Here is a 22361-nt window from a genome sequence, read left to right on the forward strand (position 1 = left end):
CAGGACTTGTGAAGAGGGAAGAGTCAAATCAACGCGTGTGTGTGTGTGTGTGTGTGTGTGTGTGTTTGTGTGTGTGCGCTCTCCTCAATTGTCCACTGAAAAATACCCTCTTTTCTATAAGATTTGGAGAAATACAGACCCGTGACCAAGCACCACTGATTTATTTATAGTCTTTACCACCTAACTTCACAGCATTCCGTGGGACTGCGAGCCTCCCATCCCTTTCTGTCTTTCTATGGAATTTAAATTCCTAGAGAGTGAGGTCCAGTCCAGTGTGACTCAGTTTTAGCAGGGCCCTGGGAAGGTTGTTGTATAGTAAATATTGTTCCGGTAAATGACTAAGTAATATCACAAGGCATGCCCTGGACTGGAAGAGAACAGCAACCCCAGTTGCTGGGGGTTGTCAGCTACAGCGACTCTCCGTACCTTCTCAGAGAGGTCTCTTCTGTTTAACACTGTCCTCAGGGAAATATCATTGCAACTAGTATTGAATGACTACTGGGCACAGCCTTCTAGGTTCTATGTTAGTCATTACCCTCTATTTATCATCTATCTATCTATCTATCTATCTATCTATCTATCTATCCTTTATCTATCATCTATCTATAATCTATTACCTATCAATCATCTATTTATCTATCAGCTATCATCTATTATCTATCAGCTATCATCTATCTTCTATTTATAATCAATCATCTCTCGATCTATTATCTATCTATCTATCTATCTATCTATCTATCTATCTATCTCTATCACCTATCCATCTATCATCTTATGTATCCCAGGCTAGCCTCAAACTTTCCTTGAACTTATGCTACCCCTTCAACTACCTACCAACTATCTCTCCTTTCCTCCCTCCCTCTCACCTCTCTCTCTCTCTCTCTCTCTCTCTCTCTCTCTCTCTCTCTCTCTCTCTTTCTGTTTCCCTCTCAATAGTTTCTCGCTCAGTAGCCTATGCTGACTTGGAACTCATCATGTAGCCCAAGATGACCTTGGATTTACAGTAATCCCCCTGCCTCAGCTTCTCAAATGTTGAGATTGCAGGCACGATCCACCAGACCTGGTTCCCATTATATGCACAAGGAGGCAGAAAGAGAGAAGGTGCTTGCCCAAAGTCACATTGCTGGTAAGGAGGGCTGGGATTAAAGGTAGGCACCCAGCACCTGAATCTCTTTAGTGAGGTGACCAGGGTTGTGGGATTCGACAGCTCTGTAAGCCCCCAAGCCTCACCCACGCCCCAACTCTGAGATTAAGTGGGAAGTTGTTCAGGGAGGAAGCTGTGATTGGGTCCCTGGCTGGCTTCACAAAAACCAACTGTGGAACAAGGTCCAAATGGTTATCACATGAGGATCAGAGTGCAAAGTCTTTAATTCGAAGACTTCCTTCTGCAATGCCCACAATCCATAGGGGCGAGAGTTTAACTAAGACCCAGGATTGCCTGCTGTCAACCAGTGCCCCAACATTTGGAGCCTGCTGGGTGCCCTTCTGCTTCAGGGCCTCATCCCACTGCCGCCTACAGGTCAGGGGCACAGGGGTCAGGCAGGGAAGTCAACGAAATGAGTCTGAAAATTCCTGGTGATGAGCAGCTGCTGATATGTGTGGTGGGGGAGGAAGAACGGGGATCCTGTTTGATGATTAGCCGGGACTTTAATTAACGTGGAACTGCTCTGCCCTGCTCTCTCCTCCTGACCCGAACCTGTGTTTTGTCTCATGTCCCTGGCAACCGAGACTCCTTCTGGGTAGGAGAACTGGGCTTCGGTAAACAGATCTATTTGTGTGACTCCTCTTACTCATTTGAAGCAATGTCACTCCTTTTTCCACTGTGGTCTGTGTGTCTGAGTCAGAGGGAGCTACAACAGGGTTCTTTGAATTGATGGCTCACTCCCAGCCACATCTGACCGGCTGCCAACTTAGCAGGGCGTAGCTCACCAACTTTTTTTTTTTTTTTTTTTTTTTTTTTTTAAATCCAGACTGATTCATAGAAACTCCTTTAAAACACGGGGAAAAGAAACCGCCCATCACACACCCCAGCACACCAGCCCAGGAAACTTATAACCTCGGGAGTCAGGTCCCTCCCCTCACTGTGGTCGCAAACCTCCTGAAGAGCAGACCAGACCAGCTGCCAGCTCCAGCACCCAGGGCATCTGCCTCTTTCACTGGATACTCCAGGTAGGATTGTTCCCGCAGAGGGAAGCTCTGCAGACCCTGTTCCTTTCTTCCCTCTGCTGGGCTCCTGGAAGCCTTCCCCTCTCTTCTTTTCTCTGCCATCCCTCTATGACTTGTGAACAACGGAGTCCTTGAAACTTTTAGCTTAACACAGTGGAGGAATCTGGGATACCAGCAGTGATCACGTTCTCTTGCTGGTACGTGGATTCTTGCTCCAAGGAGGTGGAAGGAGCAGGGACTTTGGAACAAACCTGAGTGGACTATTCTTTATGGAAGAAACTCGATGTGCCTTCGATATGACGTAGCAGGCTTGAAAGATGTTTCCAAATCTTCGGTTTTCATTCAAATTACTTGAAGCTGAAATCTGGGAGGATGGTATCTTATCTTACGAAGACACTTCAACTTTTCTCTCTGCACAGGTTAAAGGCAGTCTCCGAAAAGAAAGTTTGCTTTGCTTTGTGAGTTGTTTGCTGCTCTTTTACGCTTTTAGGTGGCGGTGGATAAATATCTGGGTTTCAGTTTATTTTTGTGACCATATTTACTGTCTGTACCCCTCTTGTCTGTTGATGTCTAAGTATTTCTTTCTTTCTCTTGTTTTCTTCCACCCTCTTCTCACAGAAAGGAAGAGGGGATTGGTTTGTTTAAAGAAAAACCGTTAGGGAAACAGAGGCAAAGGGTGTTTCAAATAAAACTTGGGAGGGGTTGATTTGGTGGAATGGTGTGAGTTCTGGAATCCTTGGCCAGATGTGGAGATGGGGGAAGAGGGGGGGTCAGGAGGGGGAGCTGGGGGACTTCAGGGACTCCTGTAAAGCTGTTGAATGGCTTTGTGCTTCCCACCACAGGCATCTGCATTTTGGAGCCAACTTAGAAAAAAAAAGATCTTTTAGAATCTATTAAAGAATTTTTTTCTAAGGGGACATGGAATTTTCTAGTGTGGCAGCGATCATACGGATACGGGAATATTTATCTTACTGCTTTTGTCCAAAATATCGAATAACTACAAACCCACGTGCTAAATGCAAAAAGAACAAAGGCACACGGCAGTGTTTGCTTTTGTTTTTATTAGCTTAGCGTTTTTTGGTTGAATGTCTGTGGAGGTGTGGTTCATTTCAACACAGATGTGGGTTTTTTTTTTCCCCCTCTCGTAAACAAGCCAGAGGAGACTGACAGGATTCAGCTTGCCTGATGAAGCCAGGCACCTTTTTCTTTAGAAATGCAGCTCACTGGTTGGAAAAGAAAATTTAAAAGTAATCAGTGGGTGTGTGTCCATTGATTTGTCAAAAATCTTTGCAAAGCTAACCCTTTGCCCCAAGGTGGGGGAGATGAGTAAGCGCCACTTCTCAAGACTTGGGGAACAACTGCTTTTGCTCCCAGTGTTTATTACTTACAGATTGCATGGGTGTGAACAGGGGAAGCTGTCTTCCTTAGGTCCACAGCCACAGTTTCCTGCGAAGATCACACATGCGATTGTGTGTCATTCTGATCTGGTTGAAACTAGGCAGCCTTAAACAAGTCAGAAAAAAGGAAACACTGTAGGGTAAACTGCATGACCCGTGGAGTTGCCTCAAACGCCACTGTCCCTTGACAAATGAGACTATATATAATGCTTTGTGTGCTCCCCCCCCCCCGCCCATTCCCCATGGAGGACAATTTAAAAAAAAAAATCACAACTCTGACTTTTTGCCTCCAAGTAGTGGGATAGTCCCAGGGCTGTGTGTGAGCCTTTCTGGGCTTCAGCTCGAAGTCTTTGGTTGTCCTGGAAAAAGAGTCCAGTAACCACCCTGCTCCCAAATCATGGCCTCCCATCTTCAGGCGGCTCCAGTTTCATCCAGAGACTGCAGAATAGGGTGGAGGCAGAACACTGTCCAGGGCTGCTGGACATCCGGTCTGGCATCCCTGTCAGAGAGCCCCCAGATTTTACATTGTTCCAGGGTACTAAACTGTCCTGGGAGTTGGCAGAAGGCCAGCAAGGTCCAGCCGGAGACGATCATGTCCCAAGACTGTGGCTATGGGCCAGTAGTAAGGGCAGCTCTCTGCCAGAGGACAGATGTCTGTCTCCAGACCTTGAGAAAGGTTGGCTAGCTTTCTCACCCGACTTTGCTCGCCTCTGGAAACAAGATTAGGCTGGTCTCCAACCCTGAGGAAGGACTCCATGGAAGCTGTCGGGAATGCAGGGCCTCTTGGCTGTTTCTAGGCAGCTTTGGAACTTCAGAGCAGGAAGCCAGGCATGTCTCTGTGAAGGCAAAACTGATTTTCCTTAGCCCCCACACAACCTGAAGGGGCCCTCACCTGGGATGTGGCTATGGTAAAAGACACAAGGCATATTGGTGCCTTCCTTTTTCTTCTTCATTGCTTTTGTAGAATCTTAAATTTGGAGGTTGACCATGGTAGTTCAGACCTGTAATCCCAGGACTCAGGGAGCTGAAGCAGGAGATTGCTAAAGGTTCAAGGCTAGCCTGGGGCCAGTGAAACTTAATCAGTGAAACTGTTTAAAAAACAAAACAGTAACAACAACAACAAAATGTGAAGGTAATCTTTTTATCTTAGCATATGCAGAAATCTAACTTTTACGTCATTATGAATGGATGGTTGTCCCGTGGCTCACAGCTTCTCAAAATACCAGGGCGGGGACACCCAGAGTGTACGTGCTTCAGAATGTTCATTCACACCTGTCCTTCTTTCTAGACAGCAAACATACCAGACAGAGTTTCTGAAATTCAGCAAAAATGGTTTCTCTGGAAGTTCTTGTTTTGCAAGCCTTAAATGACCCCAGGGGGAGGCTTTTCAATTCTGTTTTGCTGCCACCCCCACCCAATGCTCCACTTCCTGTTCCGCTAGACATTTCATCTTTATTTAACATTTAATCAGTATGGCTTGGTGGATTGTCACTATCCACACTATCTTGTTTTATTCTTTTCTTTATTATTCAGACTCTGGAACTTATTATATAGACCAGACTGCCTTTGAACTCACAAAGATCTACCTGCTTCTGCTTCCTAACTGCTGAGATTAAAGTCACATGGCACTATGCTCAGCTGGTTTGTGTTGTGAGATGGGGTTTCTCCATGAGTGGCAGGCTGGAGCCTAGAACTTTCTCCAGTCTTCTTCCCTGAATGCTCAGATTATGGGTGTGTACCACCGCTGCTGGGGTGTGTGGAATGCAGAAAGAGTATTTCTGAAATATTAAGATCATCCGCCCAGTCACACCATTTGTTCCTACGTGATTGATTCTGAGCTATCTTATATTCTAAGTACATGGTTGTGTTCACTTCTGCAACTCACCACATATGTGTATACATAGCTACCTAACAGACGCTCTCAGAGGACTCTAAGACTCTTAGATGCATGTGGAGTGACACACCCAATGTCGCTATCTACTGGTCATAGTTAAATCAACCCGGCCCCTGAAACACGAGCTTCTAACAGCATTTTGGAGATTGCCCCCGATTCATATACTTGTAGTGTATGCCTGTACACTCTTGTAACCTAGTGTGGCAACACTCTGTCAATCAAAGGAGGCTTCATCTAATAGTCAGCAATCTGAATATCAGTTCTTTGAAGGGCTATAATTCTTGATTACCATCGAAATAGAATTTTCTGGACCTAAGCCCTAATTTTGGAATAGTCTTCTCAGCTAACTCTGAATTTCTTGGTTGTCCTTGTTTTTCCAGAATCAAAGAATACACATTGGGTCCAGTTGGGGTCTCCTTGGGTTTCTAACATTCATTTCCCAAGCATAAGTCTCCAGGAAGACTCTGGAACACTTCAGTCCCTGGTACCCTATCTTGTGAAACACATCCCTCAATTTGACTAGTGAATTCCCTGACACCAAAGAAAAAGAAAAACACAAGCATGGCCATTGCTACTTCTGAACCTCCCTTTTAAGCAAAACATTGGTGTGTGTGTGTGTGTGTGTGTGTGTGTGTGTGTTTCGGGGGCAGAGAGACAAACGTCAACGTTTTCTTCCCTGTTCAGAAAGAGTATTTTCGCAGCTAAGACTCTTGCCCTTCTGCGGCTGGGCTGACTTGGACTTTCCTGAGTCTCTTTCATGGAGTCTTCTTTCAAACAGGCAGTTACAACACAGCACTGTTGGCACATGTTGGAATCGTGTCAATAATTGTGGGGAGGATGTGAGATGACTGAGTAGCAAGATGGGGCTCTGTGATCAGAGCCTGTGATCAGAAGCAAGTCACCAAGAAAGGAGGAAGAGACAACTTGGCCACTAAGACACTCAAGGCTCTGAAGAATCTAGGACCTTACCATTTCCATTTAAAGAAGTCCCTTGAATCTATGCTAATGGCTGACTTAATCCATAAAAGTTAGTATAATCAAACCATGGGCTAGAGATACAGCCCACTGGCAGGATGCTTGCCTAGCATCCTCATGGCTCTGCATTCAATTACAAGAACTGGAGTGGTCAGGGGCTGAGGAGGTAGCTTCTGCTGCCCTACCTGATCCAAGATTCCTTGGGCACAGTATCAAAGAACTCACCTGTAAGCCTTGGATATTACCAGAGCTTGGAAAGAAGAAAGGTGTTTGGTTTATCAAACAAAGAGTGCCATCTCTGGAGGAGTATGTGCACACACTGATTCACTAAGAGCGTAACTGGGCTCAGAAACTCAGGAACTGAGCTGGTCCTGGCTAAGACATCTCTCTCCTCTGGAGGAGGGAGAACAGGTGCAGGTGTGGATGAGAGCAAAGGGAGGGAGTACTGGGAAAAAAGGGAAGGTTGAGGAACTGGAGAAGAGTGAGAGGAGAGCGAGCAGAAACTGGGTGTTTGGGGGATGGAGCAAACAGAAAGGCCTAGAGAGAGCCAAGTAGAGAGAGAAAGTGAACGGAAAAGGGAGACATGACTGGTCTCACTGCCCTAGAATAGCCATTGGATCAAAATTCTGATTTTTTTTTTTAACCTCCATGAAAATCTTTATCTCTTCTTGGTTGTGGCATGTTTGGGGACATTGGGTTTTATAGGTAGAGTTCTGGTGCTTCTTCTCTCAGATGAGAGAGGAGATCCAGGTGAGGACCTAGACCTTAAACATCTGCTTTTAGAAACCTAAGCTCTTTCCCTGGGGGTCTGAGAGAAGGAAGGGAAGAAAGCTTGGCTAAACTGCTACAGTGACTTTTGCTTAAGCAGGCACATTCACAGAGGCCTGGCATTCACGGTCAAAGGGCACGACTGAAAGACCCCAATACCTCTCAAAACGAAGTAGTCAATTTCTCTGAAACTGCACCAAGCCAGTGCCCACCCAGCGTGCTTGGGTGCCCCTGCTGTGCACAGCCCTCTAGCTCCCTCAGCCTTTGCTGGTTGAAGAATGTTACTGCCATCTGCTGTCAGATGTACCCAGAAGCCTCTAGGGCCCAGCCACGCCTTGCTTTTTCTTACTAAACCCTAGTTATTATCTTGGCAATGTGTCCCTGGAAGACAATCTGGCTGCAGGGATACTTCTCCTTTGTCAGGAGCAGAAGGCAGCAGAAGCTTCCGTCCTCACCCAGGAGACATCCTCCCCAACACTGGCCAGCTGCCTTTGTCAGAGGGCGTGGGCTGAAATCAGGCCTCACAACCTAGGTCTGTCCTCAGCTTTTGCAGATGTTGTCCAGATCCACCCACTCCATGGATATACTGGAGGACAAGCGGAAATAAGAGACGAGGGTGGAGTGTCTCTGGATGCATCTGCAAAAACAATATTCATGCTATTTGCTTGCCTTTGCATAGTCCACGGCTCTCAGGCTGCAGAGAAGTCTTAAGACCACCTTGCCTGAGCCTTTCTTTGCTTCACTAATGAATAAATATGACCTACAGCATTTGGCTTGCTTCATGTGAGGTATGGACCCTTCAATGCTCATGCTAAGCCTACGAGGTCCTTAAGAAATTTGAACTTAGTGTCTGTTATCACTTGGGACCCTGCCTCCCTAGCTTTCACCAAGCAGACAGGTTTGCAAACTCTTTCAACTCTGGCCATTAGCCAGACAGAATGTTTGTGGAACTTGGCCTCACCTTTCTAACTGGACCTCCCTCCCTACCTCCCTCTTATTTTTTCTTTCTGATTTTTTCTTTCCCCTTTCCTCCCTGTTTCCTTCCCATTTCATCTTTTTTCATGCCTTTTTTCCTTTTCTTTCCTCTTTCTGTGCCTTTCCTCTCCTCTTCCACTTCCTTCTAACACACTTGCTGTGCTTCAAGCCAACTCTTTGGCTTCTATATTCTATGTATCACAGGCTATACAGGCGGAATTAGCCCCAAAGAGACTGCCCTATTTATGACAGGCCATCTTTGTAGCCCCTTTGCCCCAGGACACAAAGAAACAGCCATTTCCCTGAATGATCCAGACCCCCTTTTCTTTTACCGCTCCACTGTAAACAGGCTCAGAATCCACCAGTTCTTGAAGCGTCAGCCCTAGTGTGAGATGGAAAGGAGACCCATAGTGTTTACTTTCCACGCTGAACATCCCATATTCAGAAACAGGAAGACTTGGTCCTCTAGGATCCCCCCACCCCCGTTTCCCACACAGAGATGCAGCCTCCTTTTCCATCTGTGCATGAAGACAATTGTTGAGGATGGAAAAGTACACATGACATAAAAAGCAGTAACAATGGCCAGGGAAGCTCATCCAAGGTCCCATCCACCCAGCTTGCCTTCGATCCCAGCCTTCCCCTCCTGCAGATACATCCTCCACACCGTTCCCCAAGGGCAGAATTTCCTTTTCTTATTTGCTTTCTGTCCCATGGACATCTATTTTGCCAACCAAAATGATCCTTACTGGGAAAGCAAACGCATTTGAACCCCAAGCACAACAAGACTGGTGTTGATGGGGAGGAAGGTAGACAGACTTCCGTGCCACCCTGCAGTGTCCCTGGGAAACACAGATAGCCTCAGATCCATTTCAAATGTCACACTGAGGAAGATGTGTACAATCAGGGTTGACTCATGAAGGCCATTTGACCCAATCCCTTTTAGAGAGATTTGGCCTTTCCGCTCTCCCCACTGCCTTGCAAGAAGCATTAGGTCTGGGATCAGATGGGGTGAGAAAGCCTTCATCCCAATTTGCAGTTAGCCAACAGGAGATGGGAATGTCAAGGACAGAGGAGGCTCTAGTAAGAATAATCTCAGGACTGAGCTGTGCCTTGCATGTGCGCGCGTGCAAGTGTGTGTTGGGAATTGAACCGAGGGCCCCCTGAGTGTTAGGGAAGTGCTCCCTCACTTTTTGTTTGTTTGTTTGTCTGTTTTTGAGACAGAGTCTCACTATATAGCTTTGTGTATCCTGGAACTCATGTATGGTAGACCAGGCTCACCTTGAACTCACAGAGCTCTGATTGCCTCTGGCTCCCAAATGCTGGGATTAAAGGTGTGTTCCACTCTACCTGGAAAAGGCAAGCATTCACTCTCACCAATTGAATTATACTCAAATTCAATTGAGTATATTGAATTTACAATTGAATAAGTCCTACGCATACTGTTGGCAGGACTTTGCTAATAGGGCCTTGGTAGGTAGTTCCGAAAGGCAGGTTGAGTTTAAATATGACTTGTATAGATTTTCAAGTTGAGTTTGGAGATGAGTTTCATGGTTTAGGAACCAAACCTTGAAGCTCTCCTTTAGTCTGGAAGTTCTATACTTACCAAAAAGTAGTTACAAAAGTTAAATGGAAATAAAACAAGAAGAAGTTTGTGTACAATCAGGTGCCCATAACTTGTAGTGATGTGACAAATTAATTTATAAAAGTGACAGGACTAAAGTCTGTGCTACCTAAAAAGGAAAAAGGAAGTTCTGTCTTGCTGATTAAGAGCACTGGATGCCCTTCCAGGGGACTCCAGTTCAATTTCCAGCATCCATATAGCTGGTAGTTTGTCATTGTTTGTGAGTCCAGCTCCAGGGGCCCTGGCATCATTTTCTGGCCCCCATGAGTATCATACCATCTCACGGTACACAGACCTACATGTAGGCAAGACATATATATATATATATATATATAGAATAAAGATTAAAAAATGAGCAGAAGAGAAAGGAGGTGTTCTGCGTCCCTCAGCTGCTCTGCCATTATTTTTGCACAGTGAAGGAACTGTTGCTCTCTTTAGTTCATTTATTTGTTCATTAACAAGGTTTATCTGGTACCTGTCATGGAGTCTGCCCTAAAGAACTCAGACTCCTCAGGATAGGGGAGCCAAGCACGTCCATAAAGCACTCTGTCATCAGGCAGGCTGCCATGAGGCTCTTTATTAAGACTGTGTAACATAACAAGAGGGAAAAAATGACTTCAGCCCTATGGAAAGACGAATGCAGAATTTGAGCTTGGTGAGAAAAAATTAATTAAAAGTTAGGTAGTTACTAGGGAAAGGATATAAAAGCAGCTTTCATTTCGGAAGTCAAATTCCTAGGATTCCATGGGAATCCTCCAGTGGTCTGGAGTCTCCTTTCCTGGAGGCCAGTGCTTGTTTCAGTTGTGCTGGGCAGATGAGGGTTGTAGGCTGAGGAAGAACATGGTCATATAACCCAATAGCAGTACAGAGGAAACATGGCCAGGGGAAGGGCAGAGAGAGTGTTATGGAGGAACTGACACCTGCATCCAGACTAGGATCCTGACAGCGTGGGCAGGATAGGGACCCATGCAAGACAATATAGGTAGAGACTCCCACGTGACTGTGATGTTTCAGGCAGGAAATCAGGGTGGTAGCTGAACCATTATTGGTCTTTTCTTCCCAGTAATGGACTATCTTGAGGATATCCCTCATCCCTACTCAGAGACTGTCTAAACTAGCTTCAGCCAGGCAAATCTACAACACGGTCTTAGGCAGCGTCTTGTATGATCTTGCCATCACAAAGACTGTTTCATTTACAAGAGTGTCACCCAGTCTCAAGTAAGTTGTTCAGCTGTATACACTTGGGGTGTTAGCTCAGCACTAAGGAGGCAGGAGAATTCCCACAAGTTAGAGACCAGTTTGGGCTACATGATGACTTCCAGCTGTACTTGGTTCTGAGTGTTTGACCCCTATCTTTCCGAATAGTTACTTCCTTCTGGTGTGGCCATCCGTGCCTTTTCGTTGTTTTTCTGTGTCCCTAGACCCTGAACACACCCCTGCCAATCACACAGTGCAGATGGGGCACCTGCTGTCCTTACAGGGAGCAGATACAAGACAAGTGTTCTTGTTGTCCGTGTAGAAGCCAGAACAGTTCTCAACCTTTCCAAAGATTGTGAATTGACCAGGTGTGATGGCTCACACTGGGGAGTGTAAAAGGACCACAAGCCATATTCCTGGTATGACAGTCCCCAACAACACATGACACACTTTGGGTCTGTCCATGTAGCAAGAAGGGAGGAGGACGGCACACTGGGACAGTCAGAGTTGTGGTACTGTGTTCTCTGCTTCCCGGTTTGCTCCACCCTTTGAGGTTGAGGAACATGCTCTCCACTGAAGAGTGCCAACCGCAGCATTTTGGAGAAACAGGAGGGAGAATCCCATTATTGTTTCAGTGAGATAAAGTTGCAGCAGCCGGTACTTTCAAAATTGTCTAAATACTTGTTTGTTTTGTTTTTGTGGTGGTGCTGAGGACAGATCCCAGGGCTTTGAACATGATAGGCGAGTGCTATGCTGGTGAGGTCCGTTCTGAGTCTGAGACCAGAAATGGTCTTAGTCCTTGGGCGGGGAATGAGTCAAAGGATGAGCTAGCTACAGGAGACCATGGTGGGCGGAAGTATCCAGAGCTTGGAGTTCTACTCATTCTCAGCTGCTGTTTACTAGCTTCTCAGATACCCACACATCAGCCACCACTGGTGCTTTTCTGAAAAGACCTTGAGGGCAGCTCTCAGGCTTCCTAATGCTGGGACCCTTTGACCATAAAGTTACTTTTGTTGCTATTTCATAACTGTAATCTCGCTACTGTTATGATCTATAGTGTAAGTTCCTCATAGGCAGCCCCTGTGAAAGGGTCGTTCCACCCCCAATGGGGTGTGGTCACAACCCACAGGTTGAGAACAACTGTCCTAGGCTAAGGGATAGGCTTTCTAATACAGAGGCTGGGTAACCATGGGTGATCCAACATAGAAATTTCATAAAGTGTTCCATTGTGTTTCTAAGTATTTTAGAAGAGGGGGTGTTAAAAATAACGGAAGTCCCTCTAAGCTGATAGTGGGTGACACTGATAAACTTGACAACTAGATGGAGTTCTGTGTGTCACACAGTAACCTCACCTAACCCACCTCCTCAGCAGGATGAAACAAGAGGGACTCTGCTGGACAGGGTCCCAGGGCAGTCAAGGAGACAGAAAGTCTCCTGAATTCACCCGCCTGTCAGGCAACTCCTTTAAAGAGGCCTCGCTTGGTGGATTAGATTCCATTCTTGGCTCCTCAGTTACTTTTCACTATTAGGAGGAAATTTGTCAGTTATAAACAAAATTAACCAGAGAGTCATTAAAGGGTCAAGGAGGGATGGACAAAGGTACCCACTATGTGACTCTGATCATTTTCTTTCCTGAGCCAGCTTAATTCTAGATAGGCAAAGCTAGGCTGAGAAAAGCCAACTGTCTCTGGTGATTCTGGAGGATGTGTTCATCATATCCTGCCTACTTGAGGGGGTGAGGACTAGACAAAAATGACAATTTCTGAGGACGAAAGTGATTTTAGCCATATGCTGCTTGGTGAACTACCCTGCAAATGATGCTCATTTCTTGACCCTGACGTGGAGTGGCATGTGACCGAGCATCTGGATCGGGTTGGTAACAGCTACTCTGCTTCATAGAAGGCATTTTTACTTACAGAATTCAGTTGAACCTCATGCCTCTGGGTATAACTGATATCATTTCCCCTCTTCACATATGAGAAAACGGAGGCAGAGATCAAAGCCCTTAGAATAATTCTAAGTCAACTTCTAACAAAACAAACAAACAAACAAACAAACAAACAAAAAACCCTAAAAAACCAAAATCAAAAAACAATAAAACAAATCCATCCTTTCCTCCACACATGAAAGCCAAGTGGGGAGTTACAGGAGCTAGAACTCCAGAAAAGCAGCCTTGAGCTTGAATGTTGAATGTTGGGAGAGAGGAATCACAGGCTCTCCCCAGAGGCAGCAGGGAAACGATGGTTTTGCCATTCACAGTTAAATTGGGAACATTCTCTGCCGGCCTGGAGGGAAGCAGCCAGTGGGGAAGAGAGGTTTTTTTTTTTTTTTTTTTTGAGTAGCAACCAGTGTCTACAAAGAGCCAAGAACCCAGACGTGCAGTAGATCATGCTGAGTAGCTAATGAGAAAGAGAGAGGAGACAAAAGACACCCAAAATGTCAGAATAATGATAGTATCGGTGTTCTAATAAATACCTAGCGTAGCTTGAAAGTGGCTTGAGCACAGACAAAGCATCAATTAAATCAGGTGGAGAGAGGGGGGAAGCAAGCAATTGCAGGATGCGGGCAGCATCTTCTCTAAGGTTGGTGCACACACTCCCTGCCTAGAGGGCGAATAACATGCCCCTCCCCCAAGTCCTTTCCTTTTGATGTTTCTCTGAACTGGCTCTGCATCTAACTGTCATAGGTGTGACACAGAGGTTATGCACGGCTCCCCCATGTGTGCCCCCTCACGCTTCCTTTAGCTTCTAGGTTTTACGATTGGTGGTCTCTGTTGAAATTATGGCTGAGAACTTTTGTTTATTCACGCACATTGTTAATTTATATTAGTTCCTACTCTTCCGAAGGGTGGTTTATGCATCTGTTTGTCTTCGGGGATGGGTCCTCAGTGACTGAAGTTGCATAAACACCAGCAAAAAGCACATCTGGTGCTATCTCAAGCTTTACACTTCTGTAGCCCCAGAGCTGTCATGTTGAGCTGCAGAAAATCTAACATTGCCTTAGACCCATAACAGCATTCCAACCAAGAGGAGCGCAGGGCCAAAGGCTCAGGTGTTGCAAATATTAGTCTGGAATGTTAAATCAGTAAGTGATCGAGCCGTTACCCAGTAATTAGGTTGGCATACCATTGGATGCCAAAGAGCATTGTAATAACAGACGTTGTATCTCTCCTATTTTACATCTCATGCGGGATCAAATTAGTAGCCCATTTGCTCTATGGCCATTGAGTAAGTTTGCTGGGCGAGCATTTTGCTGGAGCATGGATGCTTTCCTCATGCAAATGGAAATTGTGCGTGCATGGTGCTGCAGAGTTCTGGAGGTGACAAAATCCTTTTCAAAACTCAAAGCCCTATATTTTGGGCCTGTCACTCACAAACAAAACATTAGCAGATGCTATAAAGAATACCAGGCTCTTCTTAATATAACGAATATTATATCCTTTAATTATCCTCATTATATTTATATAATATTCATTATATTAAAGAGATGAATCTATAAACATGTGGGAGAAAACAGAAGTACTTGTCTATACACAGGTTGAGTAGGCACTTAGGTATGTATATCAATCAGGTTTTAGAACATTCTGATGTAATTTTGAAGTTTAAAAATTATCACACTTTCTTGTGTCAACAGAGAGCCCATGAAATGAGAGGGTGGATGTGTCTTACTGACCATGACAGTAACCTTTCTGTCTCCCCTGTCTTTTGTTTTCAGAATTCTCTACTTAGAAGTCACTGAAAAGCCAAGATGTTGGTGCTACTGGCTGGTCTCTTTGTGGCTCACACCGCCACTGCCATTATGCTCTTTGTCTCCACCATTGCCAACGTGAGTCCTGTCCCCTGTTCACTCATCCCAGGGAGGAATCTTTGGAATATTTTGGCAACATGTTAAGAAAAATGGGAGGTGGCAGTGTTAAATTACAGCTCAGTGAACTTCTCGATCAGCCGTGAAGGGATAAAAACCAAATACATACTCATAGATCAAGGGATGAAATAACCAAAGTACAAAAGGCGAGGGTCCACAAGTGATTCTTCCAGGGGGCTGTTGGGAGGTAGAGAGTACAAGGCATCTTCAGTTTCTAGAAGGATCTTCTCTATGGGAGGTGGGGATTGAGGTGCATTTGGAAGATGGGGGTGGGAGTGTCTCCTCTTGAGAAGAAAGTAAAGTCAAAGAAAGTAGAAGTGCAGTCCGTGCAGGAGGGCTGGTAAAGACACTCTCGTGAGACAGACTCTCCCTGGGCACGGGTTAAGGATATCTGTTCATGTGCTAGACCGCAGAGATTCTTGATTAGAGGGTAGATAGACATCAGAGAATAAGAACACTGCTTTGGTTATGAGGTTGACAAATTCAAGTTTTATGTGGAAATCGGTGTGTGAAACGGAATTTGGTAGGACTAACTTGGTGCCTGGTGAATCAAAATAACATAAATAAAACAATCTACAGAGATCACTAGTCTTTGCTCTCTGAACCAGGGGCTTCTCTGACCCCTAGTGGTCATTTCTAGCGCCCAATTTGTTTGTATTGTCTTAGACAAAATGAACGAGCTTCTTGGACTTAGAAGTTAAGGCAGTTTGGCCCATTGTGATGGTAGGATTTGTGTGAAGAAGGCAGAGGCAAGGAGATCATGAGTCCGCAGGACAGTGGTGGCGCATGCCTTTAATCCCAACACTTGGGAGGCAGAGGCAGGTGGATTTCGAGGCCAGCCTGGTCTACAGAGTGAGTTCCAGGACAACCAGGACTACATAGAGAAACCCTGTTTCAAAAAACAAAAACAAAAACTAAACAACAACAACAAAACAAGAGGATTATGAGTTTGAGGCCAGCCTGAGCTATATATTTTGCCAGGTGTGTGGTACTACTTGGGAGCCAGTGAGTTTGAGGCCAGCTTGGTCTATGTAATGAGTTTTAGTATAGCCAGAAAACTACATAGAGAAACCCTGTCCCAAACAAACAAACCCCCCAAAACCCAGAAATCAAAAAACCCCAAACCAACCAAAACAAGAAGAAGAAGAAGAAGAAGAAGAAGAAGAAGAAGAAGAAGAAGAAGAAGAAGAAGAAGAAGAAGAAGAAGAAGAAGAAGTAGTTACGATGGCCAACTATTAGACACACAAATGATGGCCCCAGAATGGGCTACAGTCCTTGCTGTGGTTAAAGGGTGAATAAGGTTTTTGTTTGTTTGTTTTTTTCTTTCGAGATAGGGTTTCTTTGTTTAGCCCTGGCTGTCCTGGAACTCACTTTGTAGACCAGACTGGCCTAGATCTTGAGAGATCTGCCTGCCTCTGCCTCTCAGGTACTGGTATTAAAGGCGTGTTCTACAGCTGTTTGGCAAGGGTGAGTACATTTTAAAGTCCAGACAGAAGGGCTTTGTGAACATCAGGGTGTAAATACAAGCTGGGCTAGTTTAAGCATTATGAGGTAGGGCACATCCCCTGCCCATCCTGCCGCCGGTAGGTTTGTAATCTGCCCATTCTGTAAGCAGACTCCTATGTCTCACAGGATAATGATGTGGCAAACTTCACACTGTATTCAGGGCTGATCACGTGCTTCATATCCGCCCAGTATCAGCCCTGATGTGGGGCTGAGAGATCAAGCTATTATACATGCTTGGGTTTCCTGTTTCGGTATGTTTTGTGCATGTCTAGACAGGACTCTACACTATTTTCTATTCCAGAGGGAAATTGTTTTTCTTGGTCCAGGCAAGAAGGGATGCTTAGTGCCATGGTGAGCCTGAGGATATACATTTTTGCCACTCTTGTGCTTTTAGCCACCCCTGCCTTGAAGTCCTTGATGTAGCATTTTGACATGGAAGGACTTTGCGTGTTCTGACAGTCTACATCTGCTCCTTCTGTATAGACGAAAGTTGCCTGTAGGCCCCAGGTTAATTCTTGTCTCCCCAGTAGCCCTCTGTTTTTTGTTGTCTCCGTCTGAACCATTTTCCTTATGTTTTGTTCTTTAAAGATCTATTGTTAAAAGCATGTGTACGTATGTGGGTATACGAACATGAGTGCCTTCAAAGAAGATGGTGGATTTCCTGAAGCTGGAGTTACAGGTGGTTGGTTGTGAGCCTCCTAGCACGGGTGCTGGGGTCTTAACTCCAGTCCTCTTGCAAGAGCTGTAAGTGCTCTTAATTGCCAAGCCATCTCTCCAGACATCTTTGTTTTTGTGTTTTGAGACAGAGTCTCATGTAGCCTATGTTGGTCTTAAACTTACTGTCTGAGTGGAAGCTTTAATTCCTGAGCCTCTTGAGTTATTTCCAGGGGGCTAGAATCACAGAGAGGTGCTACCAGGCAAGACTGAACTTGTTTTGCCTTATTAGCTAGGTGCATAAATGTGAGTCTTTTAAAGTGTATTGCACATATTCAATGTACATTGCCTCATCCTTAGAACTTCAGAATTTTAAACCATTATGGAAGAATTTCTTCTCTCTCTCTCTCTCTGTGTGTGTGTACCATGAATAGTGAAGTCAAAAGAAGAGAGATGACAGCTCTTTTGGGTCGTTGTGTACTTGAGATCTAATTTTTACATAGACAAGAGGTTTAGCAGTATTTACAGCTGCATAAGGTGTCTTGGTTAAGATTTGGTCCTAACACATGATGACATCCTCTTCTGAAAGCAGAAGGTTAATTCTTAATTGACTCCATCTTCTTCTGGTTTCAGGTCTGGATGGTTGCAGATAATGTAGATGCATCTATAGGGCTTTGGAAGAACTGCACTGGTGGCAATTGTGATGGCTCTCTGGACTATGGCAATGAAGGTATGCGTGCAGACATCTATCAATGCCTAGACCATTGTGGTTGTGGTCAGGAAGGTGTCCAGACTCTCCGGTTGTCTAATGCTCCTGGTCCTGCCCTGTCTTCACAGATGCTATCAAGGCAGTGCAAGCTTTCATGATCCTCTCCATCATCTTCTCTGTAATCTCCCTGGTGGTCTTCGTGTTCCAGCTCTTCACCATGGAGAAGGGAAACCGTTTCTTCCTCTCAGGGTCTACCATGCTGGTGTGCTGTGAGTATCCAGAGCGGCAGAGTTTATTTTACACAAGAGCATCTTTTATTCCCATTGATCCAGACTGAACACAGGGCCTTGAGATGCTAAACAAATACCCTAATTCTGAGCTACATACACAGCCCTGTAAAAAACTTTACTAGTCCTTACATCCTCTCTTCAGTCACTGCCTCAGATCAGCACATGACTATGCGAAGCTGCCTTGGGCCGCTCTCTTCTCTAGTTGTCTGTTGATGGTCTGCTATTGCTGCTTGGATCAGCAACTCCCATATGCTTGGGCACCATCAGGAGCCCCTCTATGCAGAAGGCAGGAATCCCCAGAAAGATGCAGCTATTGCTATGATGTGCACAATTACTGCAGTGCATCATCTTCTCCATCCTTTCCAGAAACATCCAGTTTGATAAAAGGCCAGGCTGCTCTCGTAACACCATACCTAGATATATGGAGGCCCAGATGGGACAGGCAGGTAGAAAGCAAGATGCTCCATGATTTATTCTTCATTACACACAAACCGGTACAGACACAATGAGAACCCAGATATCTCTCATTCACCAACATACCATCAAGCACAAATCTGGGCAAACCAACAGAGTGACCATTTAGGGACACACAAATAGAGTCCACTTTCCCATTGCTGTCTGGGAAAATGATATCATATAAAAAACAAAACAGAACACTTGAATGCCAACCCTGACAGCTCCCCCTTTCTTGTAGGGCTGTGTATCCTGATTGGAGTGTCTATCTATACTCATCATTACGCCCACAGCGAAGAGAACTTCCTCAGCAGCAGTCACCAAGGCTATTGTTTCATCCTGACCTGGATTTGTTTCTGCTTCAGCTTCATCATCGGCATACTCTATATGGTCCTGAGGAAGAAATAAGCTGAATAAAGCTTACGGGCATCTGGGGGTGGGGGTGGGGTGGGGAGGAGGAAGCAACTTAATCTGGGAGGGAAGCAGAAGTCATTCTGTAGGAATAAGAGATGGGAGGGGGGAGGGGAGGGGGAAGAAAGAATGGGAGAGGCCCAAACCCAAACCATATCTGGGGGGTGGGATTCTCTACTGCTAAGCACCCATCCTTGAAAGAAAGTTGTTGGCTACTATGCTAATGCTTCCTTGAGGCCACCAGAGAGTCCTCCTCTAGCCACCAAATATGGCCCCGTCTATCCTCAATTACACACACTTGGGGCCTCACCAGCTGTCATTCCACTGGCACCAGTCTTAGGGTGACAGCAGGGTCACACACTAAGGTCTTCCAAATTCATATCATCAAGTTCTGACAGTGGTACAAGTCCTAGCAAGAGCAGATACGGCCTCTGTGCTGAGGCTAAGCCTGGAAGCCACCTTGTTCTTGTGACCTAAAACCAAACATCAAATCCAGATCCCAAGTGCCTCTAGTGGGACCTTTGGCCAGAAAGCCAATGTCCATATTTGGTGGCCTTTCTGGCAAAACTGTAGAAAGAGAGAGGTTTATAAGGTCAAGTTGATGGAATTGGTTTAACCAAGAAATAGAAGTTGTTACCCCAGAGGATCTGGGAGACAGGTGGGGATAGGCAGAGCTCCTCAGTCATGCTTCACTGAGCTGTCCCCCATGGAGGTCTCCTGTTGTGGACTCTGCTGGACTCTCACTTAAAGCCAAGGCAGCTTTTCTGGAGTTTTTCTAGATTCTCTAGAGCCAAAGATGAAAATGCCCCACAAACTGTAGGGTCAAAGCACATGTCCACCACAGTGCTATAGTAAGATTGTGGGTTTTTAGGATTCCCCCAATGCACCCAATGTATCTTGTAAATGTAATGAAAAAGATGCATATGTCCTTTTGCCATACAATTCTGTTAAGCTTCCTCTGAATTAGGAACATTTGAGGAAGTCTAATGATGACTGACATAACACTGGGGACTAGAACATAACACCTAAATGCAGTGGTCACTGTAGCTTTGGCTTGGGTTGGAGTTGTCTCCTCTCAACAGCTTTCAACACACCATTTTCCAGCTAAATATGGCAATTCTGTAAGCCAATTAAAATATATACCAACCTAAAGTAAAGAATAAGTCCTGGGGATGCGGGGGAAGGTGCTATCTGGTTATGGAGTATTAAGTATACCATATTTCATTTATCTTAAAAACAGAGTGCCTGCTCTCAGGAAAAAAATGTAATTTTGTGAGATGAATAAAGTCCTCGTGATGGGCAGACAGTTTCTTTCTTAAAACAGGAGAAACTCTTAGGGTATCCAGTCAGATGGTAGCTAAATTGTTGAGGCTACAGGGGTTTTCCTATAGAAGACTTAGAGGTAGTATATCTCAGATTTCTGCCTTAAGGGGCTTTATTTTGAGAAATAGTTTTTTTTTTTTTTTAATTGCCCTTAGAAGATCATCCCCAGGAAGAGTCTGAGATATCTTTTCTATGTTTCTTTTCCTAGGAATATTCTTATCCATTTCTTATATACACTTCTTTGGGGGGGGAGTTGTTATGCTACAGTTGCTGGTATTTATGTAAAGGGACCATTACTAAGTATATTTCTCTAGTGTATTATGTTTAAGGGAATGTTCAAGATAGGTTACTAAATTGCTGGGCTGATGGTAGTGATACTGGCCAGAAAAGTTATAATAAATTCTTAAATTATAATTTGATTACCATACATTAGTTTTAGGCTACCATATGTTCATAAGAATATCAACAGACATCGATAGCCAGAAAAAAGATAGTCACATTTTGTTAAAAAGTTGAATTATGACTGGAGTGAACTGTGCATTCCCTTGTCTTTTACTGTTTTTTTTTTTTCTTTGACATTTATGTCTCATGTAATTTGCATTGCATTGGTGGGTTATTCTAGTACTGTATTTGGCTTCTTCATTAATAGGATATTTCATATACTATAATTGTAAATATTTTGATACAAATGTTTATAACTCTAGGGATATAAAAACAAATTCCGATTCTCTACATTGTGTGACTGTTTTCTTTAAAAAAAATGAGGTAATATAGAGAATGGTGACATTTATTCCTCCTCATTAATTTACCTACTGGTTTTATTTGGTGACATTTATTTGAGACATTAAGCTACTTTCTGGTAAAACCTTCAGGATTTCTCTAATAATTATTTCAGGCAGATGAATGTTATTAAATATAGCTTTGCCTTGCTTTGATTAGACCTCTTAGGCAAAAATGGAATTTCATAATAAGCTAATAGATTGGAAAGAGGTTGTTATCATCTTAAATAAGAATGGCTTATGCCATTAAGAAATGAGGCACTTACAAAGTTTGGTTGAAGTAGCCAGCTCCTTTAATGTGTCTTCTCAGTACACAGTGATGCAGAATGGGCTAGGATAACTGACTTCTGCAGAAGTCCCCTGTGATAACTGGGGCATCTCTGCATGGGCTCAACGAAGGCAAGATTAACTCCTTTCTGTGAGCTGTCAGAGCTGTCATTAATGATGGAGAGCAAGTGGACATTACGTATCTCATCATCATATCAACACTAGTATGACAGATATGGTTTTTTGATAGTCTTTTGGTCTTGCATAAAAAAAAAACTATACAGAAAAACACACCAAAAATAAACTACAAGGGGCTGAAGAGATGGCTCCATGGTTAAAAGCACTGGCTGTTCCTTGCAGAGGACTCGGGTTCAGTTCTCAAGACCCATGTGAAGGCTTGAAGTCATCTGTAATTTGACTTCCAGGGGACCGAATGCTTTCTTTTGCCCAAATACTCACACCATAAAATAGATGAGTATTAAGAAATACATCATCAAACCTGAAAATGACCGTGCAGCATAAAAGGCTAAGAGATGGCTCGGCGACAGCCCTATGGGTAAAGTGTTTACTGACCAAGCATAAAGACCTGAGCTTGGAGTTCCAGAACCCATATAAAAAAGGTGCAGTAATGTGTGCCTAAAACTCCAGTAATGGGGGTGGTGGTGGTAAAGACTGAGCTCACTGGTCAGCTAGCCTAGCCCAAAATGGCTCCAGGTTCAGCGAAAGGCCTTGCCTCAGAAAGTAGTGTGACAACCAATAGATCATCCTATATCAACCTCTGTTTTCCACATGTGCATAGATGGATGGGTGCACCAACACACATATTACACACACACACACACACACACACACACACACACACACACGCATGCACGCACACATGCACACCCACAATTTTAGTGTTTTCAGATTAGCAGATCAAATGGCATTGATTTTTGTGATGCCTTATCAGAGGCCCACATGATATCCTTTTTGTTTGTCTTTGTGAGACAGAGTCGTATTGTGTAGCTCTGGCTACCTTCAAACTTATAATCCTCTAAACTCTGCCTCTTCTGAGTGGTAGAATTAGAGGTGTACCCCATCACCCCTGGCTGCCCATAAGATGCCTTAGG

At 44.5% G+C, this 22361-nt stretch overlaps 1 protein-coding gene across 1 annotated transcript; it reads left to right on the forward strand.

Moving 5' to 3' along the window:
• The first annotated feature begins 1998 nt into the window (after nucleotides 1-1998).
• Nucleotides 1999-20935, forward strand: Emp1 (epithelial membrane protein 1). Its single transcript, XM_034511445.2, has 5 exons — nucleotides 1999-2169; nucleotides 14708-14818; nucleotides 17651-17747; nucleotides 17855-17995; nucleotides 18711-20935. Exons 2-5 carry the CDS (start codon nucleotides 14741-14743, stop codon nucleotides 18875-18877), a joined length of 483 nt encoding a protein of 160 aa, XP_034367336.1. The 5' UTR covers nucleotides 1999-2169; nucleotides 14708-14740; the 3' UTR covers nucleotides 18878-20935.
• Nucleotides 20936-22361: the final 1426 nt, after the last annotated feature.

This window comes from Arvicanthis niloticus, chromosome 9 (genome assembly GCF_011762505.2).
Source record: "Arvicanthis niloticus isolate mArvNil1 chromosome 9, mArvNil1.pat.X, whole genome shotgun sequence".
NCBI lineage: Eukaryota > Metazoa > Chordata > Mammalia > Rodentia > Muridae > Arvicanthis > Arvicanthis niloticus.

Excerpts from the sequence above, each read along its gene's own strand:
- Emp1 (XM_034511445.2), top strand. The coding sequence starts at position 14,741 with ATGTTGGTGCTACTGGCTGGTCTCTTTGTGGCTCACACCGCCACTGCC. Across the intron at positions 14,819-17,650 it reads TTGTCTCCACCATTGCCAAC|GTCTGGATGGTTGCAGATAA; the intron begins GTGAGTCCTGTC and ends TTCTGGTTTCAG. Across the intron at positions 17,996-18,710 it reads GTCTACCATGCTGGTGTGCT|GGCTGTGTATCCTGATTGGA; the intron begins GTGAGTATCCAG and ends CCTTTCTTGTAG.